We start from the raw sequence: 17,674 nt of genomic DNA, 5'->3' as shown, positions 1-17,674 counted from the left end.
AGTGTCCAGGGCAGCCATCCTTCATTCCTGTCTCAGCTCTGCTTCTGATTCACAGGATTTTGCTCTGGTATGGATACCTGCCTTCTATCTCCTTTTTCAGCGCCCTTTTGGGTACTCTTTTCCCTCTTTAGAATATAAACTCCTTAAGGTTAAGGAGGCATCCCCAGCTCTTAAGAAGAGCACCAGGCTCTTAAAGAATGCCTGATAAATGTGTCTTGCCTTGTTTTACCTTGCTTTGAGCTGAAACTTGAACCTGAGGTCTTTTGGTTTTGAGAATAATATTCTTGTTTCTAGGGCATGCCACAGACCTCATCTATGCCTAATGATGGCACAATGATTATACTTAAGAGTCATTTTCCACTTTGGGTAAGACATTACTTGTAGAAAGCAGAACGAAGCAGAATATTTTCTCTTGTTATGTTTTGTTTTGTTTGGGGTTTTCTCATGGTTTTTCCCATTCATTTTAATTCTTTCATGCAACATGACTAATGTGAAAATGCGTTTAATAAGAATGTATGTGTAGAACCTACATAAGATTGCATGCCATCTCAGGAAGGGAAAGAGTGGGGAGGGAGGGAGGGGAGAAAATCTAAGACTTATGGAAGTCATCATACAAAACTGAAAACAAATAAATTTTTTAAAAAAGGTATTACTTGTACCTGTAAGGCCAATGAGGTGATCTCTTAAGAGCTCCATGTTCTTGTATTTTTGTCTTAAGTTCAGTCAACTGAACCTCCAGTTCTTTTTCCAACTGCTGGATCCTCTCTGTAGAAGCAATCTTATAAATTTCGTCCATGCTCTGTGTTTTATCTGTTGACTCTGTTGGGAATGCAGTACAAAGCCGATAGCTAACTCTCTTCCTGGTCACTAATTGTTAGCCCCTATGTAGGAGTCTTTCTATATACTCTTTTAAGAAAAGCCCTCAGATAAGCAGAAATGTGTGCATGACAATTTAAGAAAAGAAACAGACCAGACAATTATAATTCCCCACTCCTCATCTGTGATTTCATTAATGTCAGAAGCTCTAGGAGAACTCCCTCTACCAATGGAGACCACCATTTTCTCTGCAACTTACAATCTGATAGGGTGATAGTGCAATGACCACCTAAATAACTTTGGACCATATAGCCAGGATGTGTCTGAGGCAGATATTGAGACCACATGTTGCTGACTTCAAACTCAGGTTACCTCTGTGTGACTGAAATAACACATGTAAACTCTTTTATAAATGTCAGCTACTGTATGTGGGTATATATGTATATATATATACACAATATAAAATATATATATACACAATAATTGAACATTTATATACAATAGATGAATAAATACATATACATAGGAATTAATTTGTTGTTGAACACTGAAGAAGAGGTGGGAAAATGCAGAACTGAGGGACTTTGGACAAATCTTTAATATTTCTTAACCAATAAACATCCTTTATAATCTGAAGATATATATCCCACCATTGTTATCTTTTCCCCATCTATTTTATCTATATGCCCTTGTATGTCTCATGACTACCAGAGGCTGGAAAATTCCATCTGTGAAAATTTCTCAACAGAAAATGCAGATAATGCAATCCACTCCAATGCCTAAAGGTAAGCTAGGGAACTAGGAAGGAATTTCCTAGAAGTTCATAGATTATACAATACAGAAAGGACTTCAGAGATCTTTGAATTTAATTCTCTCTTTTTAGAGATGTATCATGTCTCTAAGCGCCAGGATGACTCTAAATGCTTCTCCCTCACAGATATAGGTAGATTGTAAGAGTTTGAGATCTGGCACTTCGGGATTTACAGTGAAGGACAAGCACTCCCAAATCTCTTTCATTGCTGAGAATGAAAAGCTTATTCCTCTAAACTACATTCCTAGGATGCCAGGTAGTTTTCAAACTGCTGTTATTATTATCATCATCATTATTACACTTACATATAGAAAAGAGGATGTGATTTCCCTAATACGTTGAACTCCCAATAGGGAAATTTATTCTGCCCAAAGTAGATCCAAAAGCCTTCTATAAGTTTAGTAGATCAAGCAGGGCAGCTAGGTGGTGCAGTGGATAGAGCACCAGTGCAGGAGTCAGGAGGACCTGAGTTCAAATCTCACCTCAGACACTTGACACTCACTAGCTGTGTGACCTTGGGCAAGTCACTTAACCCCAACTGCCTCATCCTGGGTCATCTCCAGTCATCCTGGATTCACTGGATTCAGATGGCTCTAGAGGAGAAGTGAGGCTGATGACCTGGACAGCTCTTCCTCACTCAAAACAAAGTCAAGTGCAAGTCATGTCATTATGTCTCTGATGGCATGGTCCTTCTCCGGCAATGAAGGATGAACACAGATCAAGTAAAGAATTGTTGCTGGAGGCATAAAACAGTGACTTGCCTGAGGTCCTTTAGCTAGGAAGTGTTATAAGTGTGATTTGAACTCAGGTCTTTCCTGACTCTAGGCTCAGTACTATATCTATTATACCAGCTCTCTATTACTATTATTGATAAAAATAATTTATAGTATGCATGACCTGCCATCATAACAAGACTATTAGGACCACCATTAAACATGCCCTGTGCCATTCACTTTCTGAAATAATTGTGTGTTCTAGGGCTTATTTAAAGAAGTTAACTTTTTTCCTCTTAAGACTTCATTAATGTTGAGTCACTTGAGAAGGGTGTCCTTCATCTCAGCTGTGAAAATCAGTTGCTTGCTCAAAACCAAGACCACCTTGTAACCTTCTTCTCTCCAGTTGGAGCTACCACATACTACAGGGTCTTCCACCACACACCTGCGGTGTTTCCTTCTAAACAGTTTCATTTTGGAGGGATGTAGAAGTGTGGCCCGCCTGAGCATGCCCAACATAGGTATAAGTTTAGCTGGAACATGTCCCCTGAACATGGAGTTGGAAGAAAATCACACAGATTCATTCTGATTTGCCTCCTCCTTCATAAGTTCCTACACTTGGCAATTTGTCATTTACTGAAAACAAAAATGCTTGCACCACCAAATTCCCTTCTTGCCACACTGAGCCTTGTTTCTAGGTAAGCAGTTTTGGGGGCCCAGACCTGTACTTTCATTGGTATAGGGAAGACCCAGTGAGGAAACTTCCTCTATCAATGCAGATTAACAACTGCTCCACAATTTAGTTTTATTGAATATGCTGAGCACAGGGAGAGGCTAAATAATCTGCCCAAAGTCACATGACCAGTATGTATCTCAGGCTTGATTTGAACCCAGGTCTTCTTGGCTCTCAGGCCAGTGCTTTACTCTCCTATACCACACTGCCTCCCAAATGAGATGGTTTTGCTAAGCATAATAATGCCAATTCTTTCCTGTGCTCATGCTACTCAACTTTTTCGTACAAATTTCCTCTAGTGATACATTACAGATGAACTTCAATTGTTTTCCACAATTCACCATAAGCTATAGGTAAGATATGATCGCCACTTTTGGAGATAGCTCCCATGCAAGGAAATTACAGATCCTTGTACGGATGTTCTGATATATGAATGAAGAAGGAAGTGATAATCCCTCTGAATAACCAGAAGAGTCTGCCCCTCTCTCCCTGCCTGGTTCTCGTTGCACAGTACTAGTAGTAAAGGCTTAACTCCATGCTAGTTTTTATTAGAACTGGCTAAAACTCCCCCACAAGCTTGCTGATGCAACACAGTTAGAAATCTACCTTTCTCATACCAAGAGGCCTTCTTGGTTTGACACTATTGCCCCATGGGGAACAGAGACAGGACAGCTGCATGTCAGAGCCTTTATCTGAAAACCTGTCTCCTCCTTCCTGCTGTCCATTTGTTCACATCCTGGGTATGTTTAACCCTGAAGAAGAAAAGATTAAGAGGGGACGTGATTGCTATTTACAAATATTGCAAGGTCTGTCACACGGAAGTAGACTTGTTTTCTTTGGCACCAGAGGACAAAACTAGATCAAAGAGGTAGAAGCTATACAGACTTTTAAAAAATTTAGCCTATCAGGAAAAAACAAACAAAAAATCCTCCAAAAGCCAAACTCCTTAACAATTACAGTTGTCCAAAAGTTGAATGGTCTGCCACAGAAAGTGGTGGATTCTTGCTAACTTGTCTTCCAGGAGAGGACAGAAGACAAATGATCAGAGGCATTACAGTAGAGGTTCCTTTAGGGTATGGGTCAGTGGGGATGACTGGTGAGGTTCAATCCAGTTCTAAAATGAATAGTTATAATAGCCAATATTTCTGTACATTAAGGTTTTCAAAGCACTTTATATGAATCATCTCATTCGATTTCCCTACAACCACCCTGTGAGGTGAGTGCTATTATCATTCCTATTTTACAGATGAGGAAACTGAGGGTGGGAGAGGTTAAGTGACTTGCCCAGTGGAGTCACACAACTACTAAATGTCTATGACAGGATTCAAACTCAAGTGTTCATGAGTCTAAGTATAGAATTTAAAAAATTCTGTGATTTTATGACATATGCCTCCCCTCCATAAAGATACACCTCTCCATGATTCCCCTAACAGTCAGGTGATAGAGTCTTTTTTGTCCCAAACATATTTTCTACACTGCTGATGTTATTCCTCAACAAGTAAAGCTGTTCTTGGATAGTTCCATAGAAGTCCTAAATAAATGTTACATAACAAAACAACTTTAAATTCTTTCTTATTATTCCTTTTTCCATATAAAGTTAATTTTCTCAAGTTTGTCTAAGTTCATTTCAAGAAATGTCATAACTATGATTCCCAAATGCTTAAAATGAAAATTAATACACATATGCAGCTTAGATTACTTCCTGAGTAGACAAATGTGCCTAGCAGATGCCTAGGGCACTTCTGGGACCCAATAAATGCTTATTGTTATTGCTACTAGAAGTAAAATATTGTTGAGACCAACATTTGCCACATGGTGCTGTCCTTTTAACTGGGAGAACAGTCAGGCAGCTACCTTAACAGCTGCATTCTAGCAGTCAGACAAAACGAACTGTGGCAAGAGACACTGGTTAATTCGCTTCCTAGAAGACAGTCTGTCTTGGCTTTCTGACCAAATTCTCTCCACATGGATTTCTGAACCCAGAGCTGAGAACATTCAAGCTTCGAGATTGTCTGGTTGTTGCTGTTTAGTTGGAGAATAATACTTAGCGAGATACAGACTTCAGAATAACTAAGGTGAGGAGAGATCAGACCACGACACCTGCTTTCAGAATGGAATCCATCAGAAAGGATCAATGCCTGTCCAGTCTTTCAGTCTTCCTCAGAAAGTTAACATACTGCCTTTCAGAGAGTATATTCTCCAAACAGCTCAGAAATCACTTTGTAGAAAGATGACACAATCATTTTCACTTAAGTGAAAGCCAGAATTTCCAATGGCCAGTGGAAAGGCTTACTGCATTGGAGCCTGACTCTTCTATTCTTGAGACTCTCCAGGGATGGAGACCCCATAGCTTCCGCAGTGACCCATTTGATTGTTTTGTCATGCTGACCTACAAGAAGGTCTGCAATCTCTCTTACTTTAAACCCATGTCCTTCAGCTTGATCCTCTAAGGACATGGGAAACAACTGGTTGGCATCCCAATCACAGAAACCCTTCACATACTTGGAGACAGTTAATCTTAGCTTTCTCTTTTCTAGACTAAACAATCTCTATTGCTTTGACCTCTCTCCATAGGACTTATTTTTCCATTCTTTTAATCACTGGGTACTTTTCTCAGAACCTTTACTGTTTTCTTTAGAAGACTTTTTAAAGTACCCCCTCCAGAATTCTTCTACCATACCCCAGAACCTACTTCATACTGACTGGTCATTCCAGTCTTGGAATTCACACATTGGAAGTAACCTCCACCCCTTCAAGCCTCTCTCCCCTTCTTACTGGATGGCTTCTCCCAGAACTTCCATTTAAGGAGGGCAGCCGAGCCAACCAACGTCTCTAATCTCCTCTAGGCTGCATTCTGGACCTGCTCCATCATGTCCCCCAAGTCAGGTGCCCCTACCTCCCTTTTGAGCTTCCTTTCATGTGTTGTCTTTCTGTAGCAGCAAGCACCCTGACACACATCCAGGATGACCTGCTAGCAAAGGTTCTTAGATCTGCTTTTCTAAAAGGAAAGTAACTTTTGAGGGGTCAACAATCTACTTTAATTACATTCACCAACAGAGAAAATACAAACAGAGAAATAAAGACCAACAGACAGGGCTTCTGTCTGACCATAAGCAATACATACATCACAGATCAACAGACAGACCCAATGTCTGATAATTACATACATACATAGTTACCAAATACAGAAGCATCCAACATCTGGGTTTTCAAAGTTGGTGGTGGTGGGGGTTCTTTAATGGCTACCCAGAGTCTCATCTGGCACATGAACCTTCTTCCAAAGAGTAAATCCCCAAAGCAAAACCTCATCTCAGAGTATATACATACTTTTCAGAGTAGGAGGAGCTAGAGTAGGGCTTCATGATCCTCATGACCCAGTGCTTCATTAAATAACAAAAGGTGTGGGTCTTCCTACAAAAGAAGCCTCTCCAAATCAAGCTTCCCTTAATGGGCTTTACCTGAGGCCTATTAAGGGGGGCGGGGAGAGAGGAGAGCAGAAGATCTTTAACTCGTATTATACTTCCCCCATTAGAATGTAAGTTCCTTGAGGTAGGGACTGTCTTTCTTTGTTCTTATATTTCTTGTACTGTGTACCAGTGCCTGGTACACAATAGGCACTTAATATTGACTGACACAGGGCTGACTCAAGGTTTGTTGGACAATCAGTTTTCCTCTGAGAAACTCACCCACCATTAGGTTCACTCATTCCTTTAGTTCTCCCAAAGGATGCTAAAGGAAGTAATGAATTAATAGCTTAGTAACTATTTAAGTAAACACATCTGTTTAAACCTGTAGTAGCTATGAAAATAAAAGGGAATGCATAAGAAATGAAAATACTATTAGCAAGTTTTGACACTCAAAAAAAAATGTGCTTCCTTTTTAGGTAATCAGTTCTCCATGAATGGAAGTGCTTTAGCAAATGATGATCTGTCAGGATCTTAGAAAAGGAATTCCTTCATCAGATGAGAATTTTAATTAAATGATTCTAAGTTCCTTTGTGAGTCTAAGGTTCCTAAACAGGTTTGGAGGAGAGGGTAACATCTACACTGTAAGGCACTATGGGAAACATTAAAGTTGGATTGGCTTGGTTAGTCTGTACATGAAATTTCAACTTCTGGGTGAGAAGGAATAAAGAAAGGCTAAAAATTATGGAAGGCAAGCCAACTACTTTGCAATTTTTACTCTACTGTGGACCCAACAGGGTTTGGGATAGGGGATAGGACCTGTGATTTCACTGATATAGGGAATTCCCAGGTAAGTAAACTCCCTCTACCAATGCAAGTTGGCAACTCAAGAGCCTCAGAGACCTGGCTAAAAGACTCTGAGGTTAAGCAATTTACCCAGGTCATTTGGGACTTAAGCCCACACCTCTCTAGCTCAATGCATTATGCAACACTGTCTCTCTTGAGTAAGATTCACACTCTTTTATTTAGCACTGGAAGAGACCTGAGAGGTCATTCAGTCCAATCCCTTCTGAAACTAATACTAAATATAGGATCAGAGTTGTAACTAGATATTTTTCCATCAAGGGCAAGCAGCATACTCTGTGATCAAAGCCTGGGGCAATCATATGAATGTTCCCTAGTTAGTTGTTGGATGGAGAGAATCCTCTACAGGGAGAGGCAAAGACCCAAGGATATCACAAAGCTTCTTGGTGGGAAACGTATCTCCTAGGGAAAGTTAAGTGATCTAGCTAGCCGTTAGCTTTCTACTTTATTCTTGACAACTAGATTCTAAGGTTGCCTTTTCTTCCTTGTCAGGGTTGCGGGTTTGAGGCTGGGCTTTCTGCTAGGTGTAAACTCAGGTTCATAGGTTTATGGATTTAGGGTGAAAAGGGACCTTAGAGGTCATCTGTTCCAAACTCTTCATTTTATCAGTCAATAAAATGAGGCTCAGAGAGTTTGAGTGACTTACTCCGTTGTACAGGTAGGTCCCACCAACTATAGCATCTGTTCTGTCTCCCTTCTTCGGGAGATCCCACAAGACACAACATGTCAGTCAAACTGCTTTTCCTCTGCGAAGATCTAGGTCCTGCACTTATCATCCTGTTGTCTCGGCTTCACCTTGCCACAGCTCCCACCTGTCTATGGGCTTTGACCCTATCTCTTCATTTACCACTTAAGGGCAAATTTTTTTGCCTTGGTGAAGAGCCTCCTGGTCCTAGTTCTGGGAAGGATTACTATCATATTCTTGCATTCTGTACAATACCATATCACTCATCATTAAATGAACCCTGCAGTGAGCACATACATTGTTGATGGACTCAAGCAAAGTATACCTCCCGAATTTGAGAACAGTCCAGGAGAAGTTACCCTCTGTAATAGAAATTAATAAAAAAAAACCCCTAAGATATAATGGATTGCATTAGCTAGCTGCAGAGGTGGTCCAACCTATAAGATAATTTGTAAATATGCTACTAGTGAGACCAAGATGTTCTATATTCACTCTCTTGTAAAGCAGGCCATTCCATTTTTATCATTAAAACTTACACTGTGCCTTTCAGGAGATCCAATCTTAGAGCCTCTGGTGTTTGATCCCGGCACCTATCCTCTGGGACTCAAGAATGACATTGTATAATCTATCCTACCGGCAACTATGCTTTCAAGAGTGAATTTTGAGAATGGGTCTGACTGTATCACACCCCCCCCAACTCAGTAAACTCCTGTAGCACCCTATTACCTCCAGAATCAAATACAAATTCCTATGTTCAGCATTTAAAGCCTTTCACAACTTCTTCCCATTCTACCTTTTCAACAACATTACTACTTTCTATTTAAGGTCTTTCTTGGCTCCCCTAGCTGCCAGTGTCTTCCCTTTTATGTACACCTACATATGTTGTTTTTTTCCATCAGAATGTCAATCAATCAACAATAGTAATAGCTAGCAATTACATATCACTTTAAGGTTTAGAAAATGCTTTAAAAATATTACTTCATTTATCCTCACAACAACACTGAGTTAGGTGCTATTATTAAGTGCCATTTTATGGATGAGACAGATAGAGGTTAAATGTCTTGCCCAGGATCACAGCTCTTAAGTGTCTGAGGCTGGATTTGAACTCAGGTCTTTCTGAATCCAGGTCCTGTCCTCTATCCACTGTGCTAGCTACCTGCATGTATTAAGCTTTTACTATGTGCTGGGCACTGTGCCAAGTGCTAGAGGTGCAAAGGAAAGCAAAAAAAAAGGCCTCTGGTCTCAAAGAATGTATATTTTAAGGGAAGAGAAAGCATGCAAATACCTAGGTACATAAAAGATGTTATTGTTGAGTCATCTGTCATGTCCCTTTGTGACCCATTTGCGATTTTCTTGGCAACGATACTGGAGTGGTGTGTCATTTCCTTCTTTAGATCCTTTCACAGATGAAGAAATTGAGGCAAACAGGGTTAAATGACTTGCCCAGGGTCATACAGTCTGAGGCCAGATCTGAACTCAGGAAGATGAGTCTACCTGACTCTAGGGCTAGCACTCTTTCCATTGTGCCACCTACATCATACAGGGTAATCTGGAGAAAGATATTAGCAGCTTGTTTGGCGGTATGAGGATGGAACCATTCCATGGCCTTTCCAGTTCTCCTTCAGAAGGTTTTATTTGAATCTTGAGGGAAGACAGGGAAACCAAGAGGCAGAAGTGAAAGGGCAGAGAATCCTCTGCATAGGGACCAGTGAGTGCAAAGGTACAAAGATAAGTGATAGAGTGTTATGTTGGAGGAACTGCAAGGAGGTTGGTGTAGTTATATGGTAAAGCATGTGGTGAAGAGTAAGGTGGAAAAAGGTTGGAAGAGCTTTAAAGGTCAAACAGAGAAGTTTATGTGTGATTGTTGAGATAATAGGGAGCCACTGGAGCTCCTTGAGCAGAGGGGCCTGATGTCATTACATCCACACTTAGGAAAAATCACCTTAGTGATTGAAGGATGGTTTAGAGGGAGTAGGGAGACACTTTGAGGCAGGGTGACCATGTAGAAAGTAATGGCAATAATAAATCTGAGAGTTTATAAGGGACTGAACTAGTTTGGCTGTAGGAATGGGGAGAAGAGGACATATACCGGAGATTTCTAATGGTAGAAATGACAAAATGCGGCAATGGTATGGATATGTGGGGTGAGAAGAGTAGAAAATGACACTGAGGTTGTGGACCTGTAGGACAGGGGAAAAGAGGGTGATCTTAATAATAACAGGAAGAGAGAACAGTTCTGCGGTGGATATGGGTTTGAAATGGCTATGAGACATCCAGGTAGAGATGTCTGAGAGGCAGTTGGAATTATGAGACAGTATTTCAGCAGAGAGGTAAGGGCTGGATAGATATACATGTGAGCATTTCCCTGCAGGCAGATTTTGAATCTGTCTTTGTATCTTCAGTACTAAGCAAGATGCCTCCTAAAGGCTAGATTAGGATGGTAAAGTCTTACGGTAGGGAATAAACAAACACTCAGGGGATATCTTGTTCAAGGCAGGCCCTTACCTGATAAGAAGAGATAATCTGCTCATTACTCAGGCACACTGTGTAACTCACCTTTTTGTTCCACATTTCCTTGCTTGTGGAAATTCTTAAATATCTTTTAGTTGAATTCAATCAAGTCAACAAGCACTAATTAAGCTCCAATGTGCTAAGTGCTGGGGATACAAAGGCAGGCAAAGAACAGCGTACTCCCTGCCCTCAAGGACCTCACAACATGGTAGACAACCTGCAAGCAACTATGTACAGACAAGACAAGACAAATTGAAGATAATTTCAGAGGGAAGATACTGACGTTAAAGGGATCAAGAATGGCTTCTTGAAGGTGAGATTGTAACTGAAACTTGAAAAAAGCTAGGGAAACCACAGGTGGAGATGAAAAGAGAGAGTGTTCCAGGCATAAGTGACAAATGTCAAGAGTCAGGTGACAGAACATCCTGTTCAAGGAATAGCAAGGTCACTGGACAGTAGATAATATGGAGGGGAGTAAGGTCTGGAAAGGTAGGAGAGAGCCAGGTTATGAAGGGTTTCAAAAGTCAAATACAGATTTTACATTTGACGCTGGATGTCATAGGAGTCATCGGAGTTTACTGAATAGGGACATGACATATTCAGATCTATACTTTAGGAAGATCATTTAAATTTTTCTTTTGGTCATGATATCTGTTGTGTACATACAGAAATGGCACTGTGAAACAGAAAAATCATAAACACAAATATTACTCCAGATGAAAGGTGAGGGGTCCTCCGTGCCAGAGATGCATTTTTTAAATGGCAAAGAGCCCTTTCTAAAACTGTTCTGGAGCCCTAGACTGAAATTATGCCACTGGAAAGAATTAAAGCTGACCACAACAATCTGTGGTGCTGATTAAGCCTTCTTAGCATACAAAGCTCAAAACCCACAGACTTGCAAATAATTATACAGCATATTTTTATAAAGAACAATCTTCTTTTTCTGCACAGAAAGTCAGCAGACTCTAAACCAAACAGTAGCACTTTCATCGGTTCTGACATTGAATATAAGGTCTAACTTTGGCGATTAAACTTCTTTATGGGAAAAATAGGAAGGATAATGCTTTTCTGAAAAGTATTCTATTCAAGAAATTACACCACAGTACAATATTCGTTATTATACAGCATATCCATCCATCCATATATATATATATATATATATATATATATATATATATATATATATATATATGTATAGAGTATGTGTGTGAGTGACATGTCTTTGGAAAACTGAATGTATTTTTAAAAAAGGATATTTGTGGCTATTTTGCAATCCTTGTTCCTTTTGCTCCTGAAAAGTGTTATTATATTTTAAGTTTGCATGAATTTCCTCTGTACCAATGATTTATGTTCACAAACACCACACTTATAAAGTGTAAGGGGACTGGCAGTGAGAAAAACTGAAGTTCTCCACTATTAGGCCAGAAGACTCTGGATGACTGCCCTAGAAACATCAATCCTGCCCCTGCTTTGGAGACAAGAAATAATTCACATTCTGTCCTTGTTCAGTAATAGGCTTTTCCTAGAAACAGACTACAAATCAATGCTGTTCTGGAAAAAGATCACTAACAAAATACCTTCTGAAGCTTGGTAATCTTCATCCAGGTCAGCTGGAGTAAGATCACAAGTGCATACACCTCCAGTAATTCATAAAGATTCAGCTTTCTTTACAATCCTTCTTTTCATGAAGCCTGAGATCTTTTTTTATTCACTTTTAGAGTTTAAAGGGACACAGTGGTTTCACAGGCACTTGCCTAAAAAGTACACGAGTAAGGGGAGCCGAAATTTAATAAATTTTATTTAATAAATACCATTATAATGGCTAGCTCTTTATAACAAGGCTATTTCCATTTTTGGTCATATCCTATATTCTTATTATGATGATATAGCTGGAAAGAATTTCATGGGACAAGAAAGCTCCTATGATAGCTGCATTCACAAATCTGTTCATTATATAGTTAATCTCTTTCATAAAATTTATTTAATCAAATGATCTAGTATAAATTTCTAAAGGGCTTAGCACAGTGCCTGGGACATAGTAGGGGCTTAATAAATGCGTACTCCTTTCTCCTTTAACGAAGATGCCTTTTTGGTAAAGTATTTATATATGGCACTTAACATATTAATGTATATCCCACAAAAGCTCAAAGATAGGGGGAAAAAGCCCCATATTTACCAAAATACTCCAAGTAGCACTTTGAGGGAGAAAAAACTAGAAACAAAATGGTGCCCAATGATTGGGGAATGACTGAAAATTTGTGGTATGTGAATGTAATGGAATAAAAGGATTTGTTCTGTGAAGTTTGGATTCAGTCAAAGGGTCGCATTTGAGAACCTATAGGGCCACATATACTCTTGGGGTTGCAGGTTCCTCATCCCTGGAATAGTTCACTGTGATGAACAACACATCTGATAAGAGGCACAGTGCTATGGTAGAAAGAGCACTGGATTTAGAGTCAGAGAACTTATTTTCAAATCCCAGCTTTGCTACTTATTGCAAAACCTTTAGGAAGTCTCTTAACCCATCTGGTTTTGTTTCCTCACTTTGAAGAATGAGAGGGTTGGACTAAATGAATTTAAAGTTTCTTGTGTATGAGTTTAAAAAATCAAGGGAAGACTAGTATGAAAGGATGCAAAGTGAGTGAAATAATCAGAAACAAAGAATAATATACTCAACTACAAAAAAGGCAAAGGAAAATAACACTAAAAAATAGTCCAACACCTATCACAATGACCAACCTTGGTGCTAGGGAACAGGTATTCTCTCTAGAAGAGAGATGGGGGACTGTGGGCAAGTAATGCTGTATGCAAAATGATTCTGTAGTGTGGAGGGCACAAGCATTGATTAAGCACCTAACCTACTGTGCTTAACCTTTACAATAATCTTGTATGATCCTCATAACAATCTCAGGAAGTAGCTACTTTTACAGTTTTTACAGTTGAGGAAACTGAGGCAGAGGTTAAATGATTTGCCCATGATCACAAAGTGATCACATCTTCCTGACTCCAAGTCCAGCACATCACCGTGCACTGTGACACCTAGTAGGTCCACTTTGCTTAGTTATCTTTCTTACAGATGAGGATTTAACAAGGAGCAAGGATGGATTGGAAAATAGCCATGTTAAAAAAAAAGCACACATAAAACTAAAAAAATTCAAACAATGTTGAATACATATATATATACATATAGTAATGAAAATTTATATTTAGTTATGGGAATTTAAAAATGCATAGAGGTAATATGAATATACACATATAGTTCTTTATTCTGGGGGGAGGTGAGGTATGGAAGGTTTCTTTCATCCCGAAAACTTATACTGTGGCAAAGATGGTGAAGGACAATTACAGGCTGTTTGGGAGACTGTGTGTTGCAAGATGGGAACTTGACTATGGGGCAAGGCTGAGTTAGGAAAAGCAAAGGGTTGAGGCTCCCCTGGGTGGCAGCAAGCAGCGCTAGCCTGTCTTCTGAGGAGGGGAAGAGAGGGGAAGGTCTTCACTGAATTCCCTAGGTGCTCCATTGATATATCCTTTTTATTTGGACAATCTCTAGTCCATTCTAAATTCTATTATAATTCTTTTAAAAGGATATATACAAGTACCAAAAATTGCATTCACATTAAATATCAATGGATACAGATTTAAAAAATAACCATACCCTAACATATTTTAGGGCAATTACACCCTATTTTGACCTTTACATAACAAAAAGAAATCAGATGAGGAAAGTTAGGTGAAAACAGAGCTAAAAGAGTTAAATGAAGTACAGAACTAAAAACACACTTAAAGGCTTTAGAGGAAAAATTGTGTTCTCACTTTTCTGGTTCTTGTGAGTGATAGGCAATTTTATTTTTATTTTCATTATATGCTAATTATATGCTAAAGGTGCTATGGTACTCTTAAAAGCGTTTTTATCTCATACAAACGATTATGCTCCAAAGAAATGGTACTCATCTAGTGTATCATTGTGAATTTGCCATATTAGCTTACCTGCTATTAATCGCCCTTAGATGGTACTTCCTTAGTTACAGCTGAATAGTATTCCTGGAAGACCAATTATAGTATCTACACTGTATTAACATGGCAGCTCGTACATATTGGGCCAAGGAGAGCTCTCCCTAATCTTTCATGGCCATCATGCCTCTTTCTCCCCCAACCTCACTTTGGATTCTTTCAGCACATCAAAAACAAACAAATAAATAACAGCACAGGAACATTTCTTATTTAGCATTTTTAATTTATCAAGGTTTACTACCAAACATTTTTGTCAAATCCCTCTCCAATTAAAATTATATTCTCGAAGTAAGAAAACAGAACTAAAAGATCTCAAAAATAATATCCAAGTCAACCATTCAAATTCAACGAGTTCTGTAAAATTTCTACTCCCTCCCCCATGAGAGGAAAGTGAATAGTTGCCCAAGAACCTCCAACTTTAAGTTCTAAATCAATAAAAAGGATTGAGATTGAAGACTTATTTATAATCCAATTAAAAAAGGGCAATTTTAAAAATCCAAATAGAATATACACTATTACCTGCTGCCTGAAAGACTGGAGTTTTCTTGTCTTAGCAACAAAGATGAGGCTTCCTTAGGCTGACAAGTTCTTTTTTTTTAAATCTGCCTTGGGAAAAAAAAAAGGAAAAAGAAAAAAAACTAAACTCAACCTAGTATTTTATGCAGGTGAATGGAGATTCTGTGAATCCATTCAACTCACCAACTACTTGTGAATTTCCACTGAGCACACAAGACCAGCTGAGAAGTTGCTATAGCAACATTTGTACACTGAACATTTTACTGCTCTTGGGTGGAGAAGGAAATTTGCAACTTAGCCATACGGGTGGAGTCAGAGTTAGTGACAGGTAACTCTCAGATACATAAGGCATTTCCAGAGGTTCACAGAATATTAGAGCTGGAAAAGATCCTAAAGCAACAAGATCCAACATTTCTCTATTTTCCTGGTGAAGAGGATGAATTGTTATAAGTTATCCATAAGTTATTACTAAAAACTTGTAGACCTGCACTTTATGATCAGAACTGTTGTACATTAATCAAATCCATACTGCCACAAGTATATACAGATCATGGAATGTTGCAGTTAGGAGGCATAGTTATTAAGTTCTAGATTCAAATCAGATCTTGCTGCTCCAGAAACATATGGGCTATGGGACACTGTGTCGGTCATACTCTTGCAGCTTCAGTTTTCACCATTTGTAATAATGGGGATAATACTAGCACCTCCCTCACAGGGTAAGTGGGAAGATCAAATGAAATAATGCAAGCACGCACATACACAAACATACTTATATGTGTATATATTTATGTATTAGGACACACAGTCTGATCTTTATTTTTTAAATTTTTATTATTTATTTTTAATTAAAATAACAAATGTAAAGCATTATGAAGATCTTAAAATGCTATATAAATGTTGCCTGCTATTATTACTGTGGTTGGAAGTGACACCTACCTAGTTCAATGCCCTCATTAAAAATAAAGTCCTATGTCCTTCAACTATACCACACTACCAGAAAACAAACAATAAAAACTACCATAAGTATACATGGGTCTATTTGGAGAGGCAGGGCCACACAGTGGAAAAGAACGTTGCATCTGGAATCAGAGGACTAGGATTTAAGCCTTGGCATTACATTTATTTATTATCTTTGACCTCACTTCTCTTATCTATATAAGATAAAGGAGGTTGGACCAGATGACTTCTAAGGTCCCTTCCAGCTCTAAATCCATGAATCTATGAGTAAAGTTTAAACAAAGGCTTGGGACCTTGAAGAAAAAAAGGCAAAAGAGAAGAGAAGTTGCTCTGGTACGGACAATATAAAAATAGGATTCATAAAATGCTAATTATGTGTCAGATACTGTGCTGATACAGTAACAGTGGAGTAGAGGGGTTATAGGATCATAAGATGATTTAGAGATGGAAAGGACTTTAAAGGTCATCAAATGCAATCCCCTCTTTTATAGATGAGGAAACTGAGGCTCGAGAGCTTACGTGACTTGCCTGTTTTTTCCTGACTCTAAGTCCAAAGCACTAGTCATTAAACCATGTTGCCTCTTGGATCTTCCAAGGGTTGTTACCTGTTGGGAGTTATTGTCAAACACAGAAAAACTACCCTATTTATTTCCCTACAGGAAAATATTACCCAGGGCAATTGCATATAATAGATTTCTCTGTTCTCAATTAACTCTCATGACAATGTACAGCAAATTCTTTTGCCATAGCCAGAGTGAATTCTAATTCCTCTTTTCCCTGGATATGACTCATCTTCCTCTTGGGTACATTTCCTTGGGAATCACTTTCCCTAGTCTCTTAGTTCTAACCCTCATATAACTCCAATCAATGTACTTGAGGGATGTGACCCACTAAAAATGAAAATTTTGAAAGAACAGAAAGAAGAGGAACAATGAGTAAAAGGATTATTTTCTTTTTTAAAAAATGTTTATTTATCTTTAGTTTTCAACATTCATTTCAACAAAATTTTGAGTTCCAAATTTTCTCTCCATCTCCCCTCTCCTCCACCCCAAAACACTGTGCATTCTGATTACCCCTTCCACCAATCTGCCTTCCCTTCTAACACCCCTCCCTTCCCTGATCCCCATCTTCTCTCTTGTCTTGTAGAATAAGATAAATTTCTATACACCATTAAATGCATTTCTTATTTCCCAGTTGTATGAAAAAACAATTCTCAACATTCATTCTTTAAACTTTAAGTTCTAACTTCTCCTTCTTCCTCCCTCCCCACTCATCCCCATTGGAAAGCCAAGCAATTCAATATAGGCTATATATGTGTAGTTTTGCAAATGACTTCCATAACAGTTATGTTGTGTAAAACTAACTATATTTCCCTCCATCCTATCCTGCCCAATTTCTTCTATTCTGTCTTTGACCTTGTCCCTCCCCAAAAATGCTTATTTCTAATTGCTCCCTCTTCCCATTTGCCCTCCCATCATCCCCTCCACCCTGCTTATACCCTTCTCCCCTATTTTCCTGTAGTGTAAGATAGGTTTTCATACCAAATTGAATGTGCATGTTATTCCTTCCTTGAGCCAAATGTGATGAAAGTAAGCTTCACTTTTCTCCTGTCACCTCCCCCTTTTCCCCTTCATTGGAAAAGCTTTTTCTTGC

At 38.9% G+C, this 17,674-nt stretch overlaps 1 protein-coding gene across 5 annotated transcripts in view; it reads right to left on the bottom strand.

Annotated features, from left to right (window-relative positions):
• Nucleotides 1–17,674, bottom strand: part of LOC140526627 (uncharacterized) — a 213,057-nt gene that overhangs the window by 191,469 nt on the left and 3,914 nt on the right. Inside the window, exons 1-3 of one of the 5 annotated variants that reach the window (XM_072643000.1) lie at nt 15,248–15,881; nt 15,068–15,150; nt 660–819 (exon numbers count right to left, since the gene is read on the bottom strand). In XM_072643000.1, coding sequence (XP_072499101.1) covers nt 660–796 — 137 coding nt within the window. In that variant the 5' untranslated portion in view covers nt 797–819; nt 15,068–15,150; nt 15,248–15,881. The other 4 variants (XM_072643001.1, XM_072642999.1, XM_072642998.1 and 1 more) reach the window with 4 other exon arrangements.

Source organism: Notamacropus eugenii, chromosome 2 (genome assembly GCF_028372415.1).
Source record: "Notamacropus eugenii isolate mMacEug1 chromosome 2, mMacEug1.pri_v2, whole genome shotgun sequence".
NCBI lineage: Eukaryota > Metazoa > Chordata > Mammalia > Diprotodontia > Macropodidae > Notamacropus > Notamacropus eugenii.
This window is presented reverse-complemented; position numbering and strand designations above follow the sequence as displayed.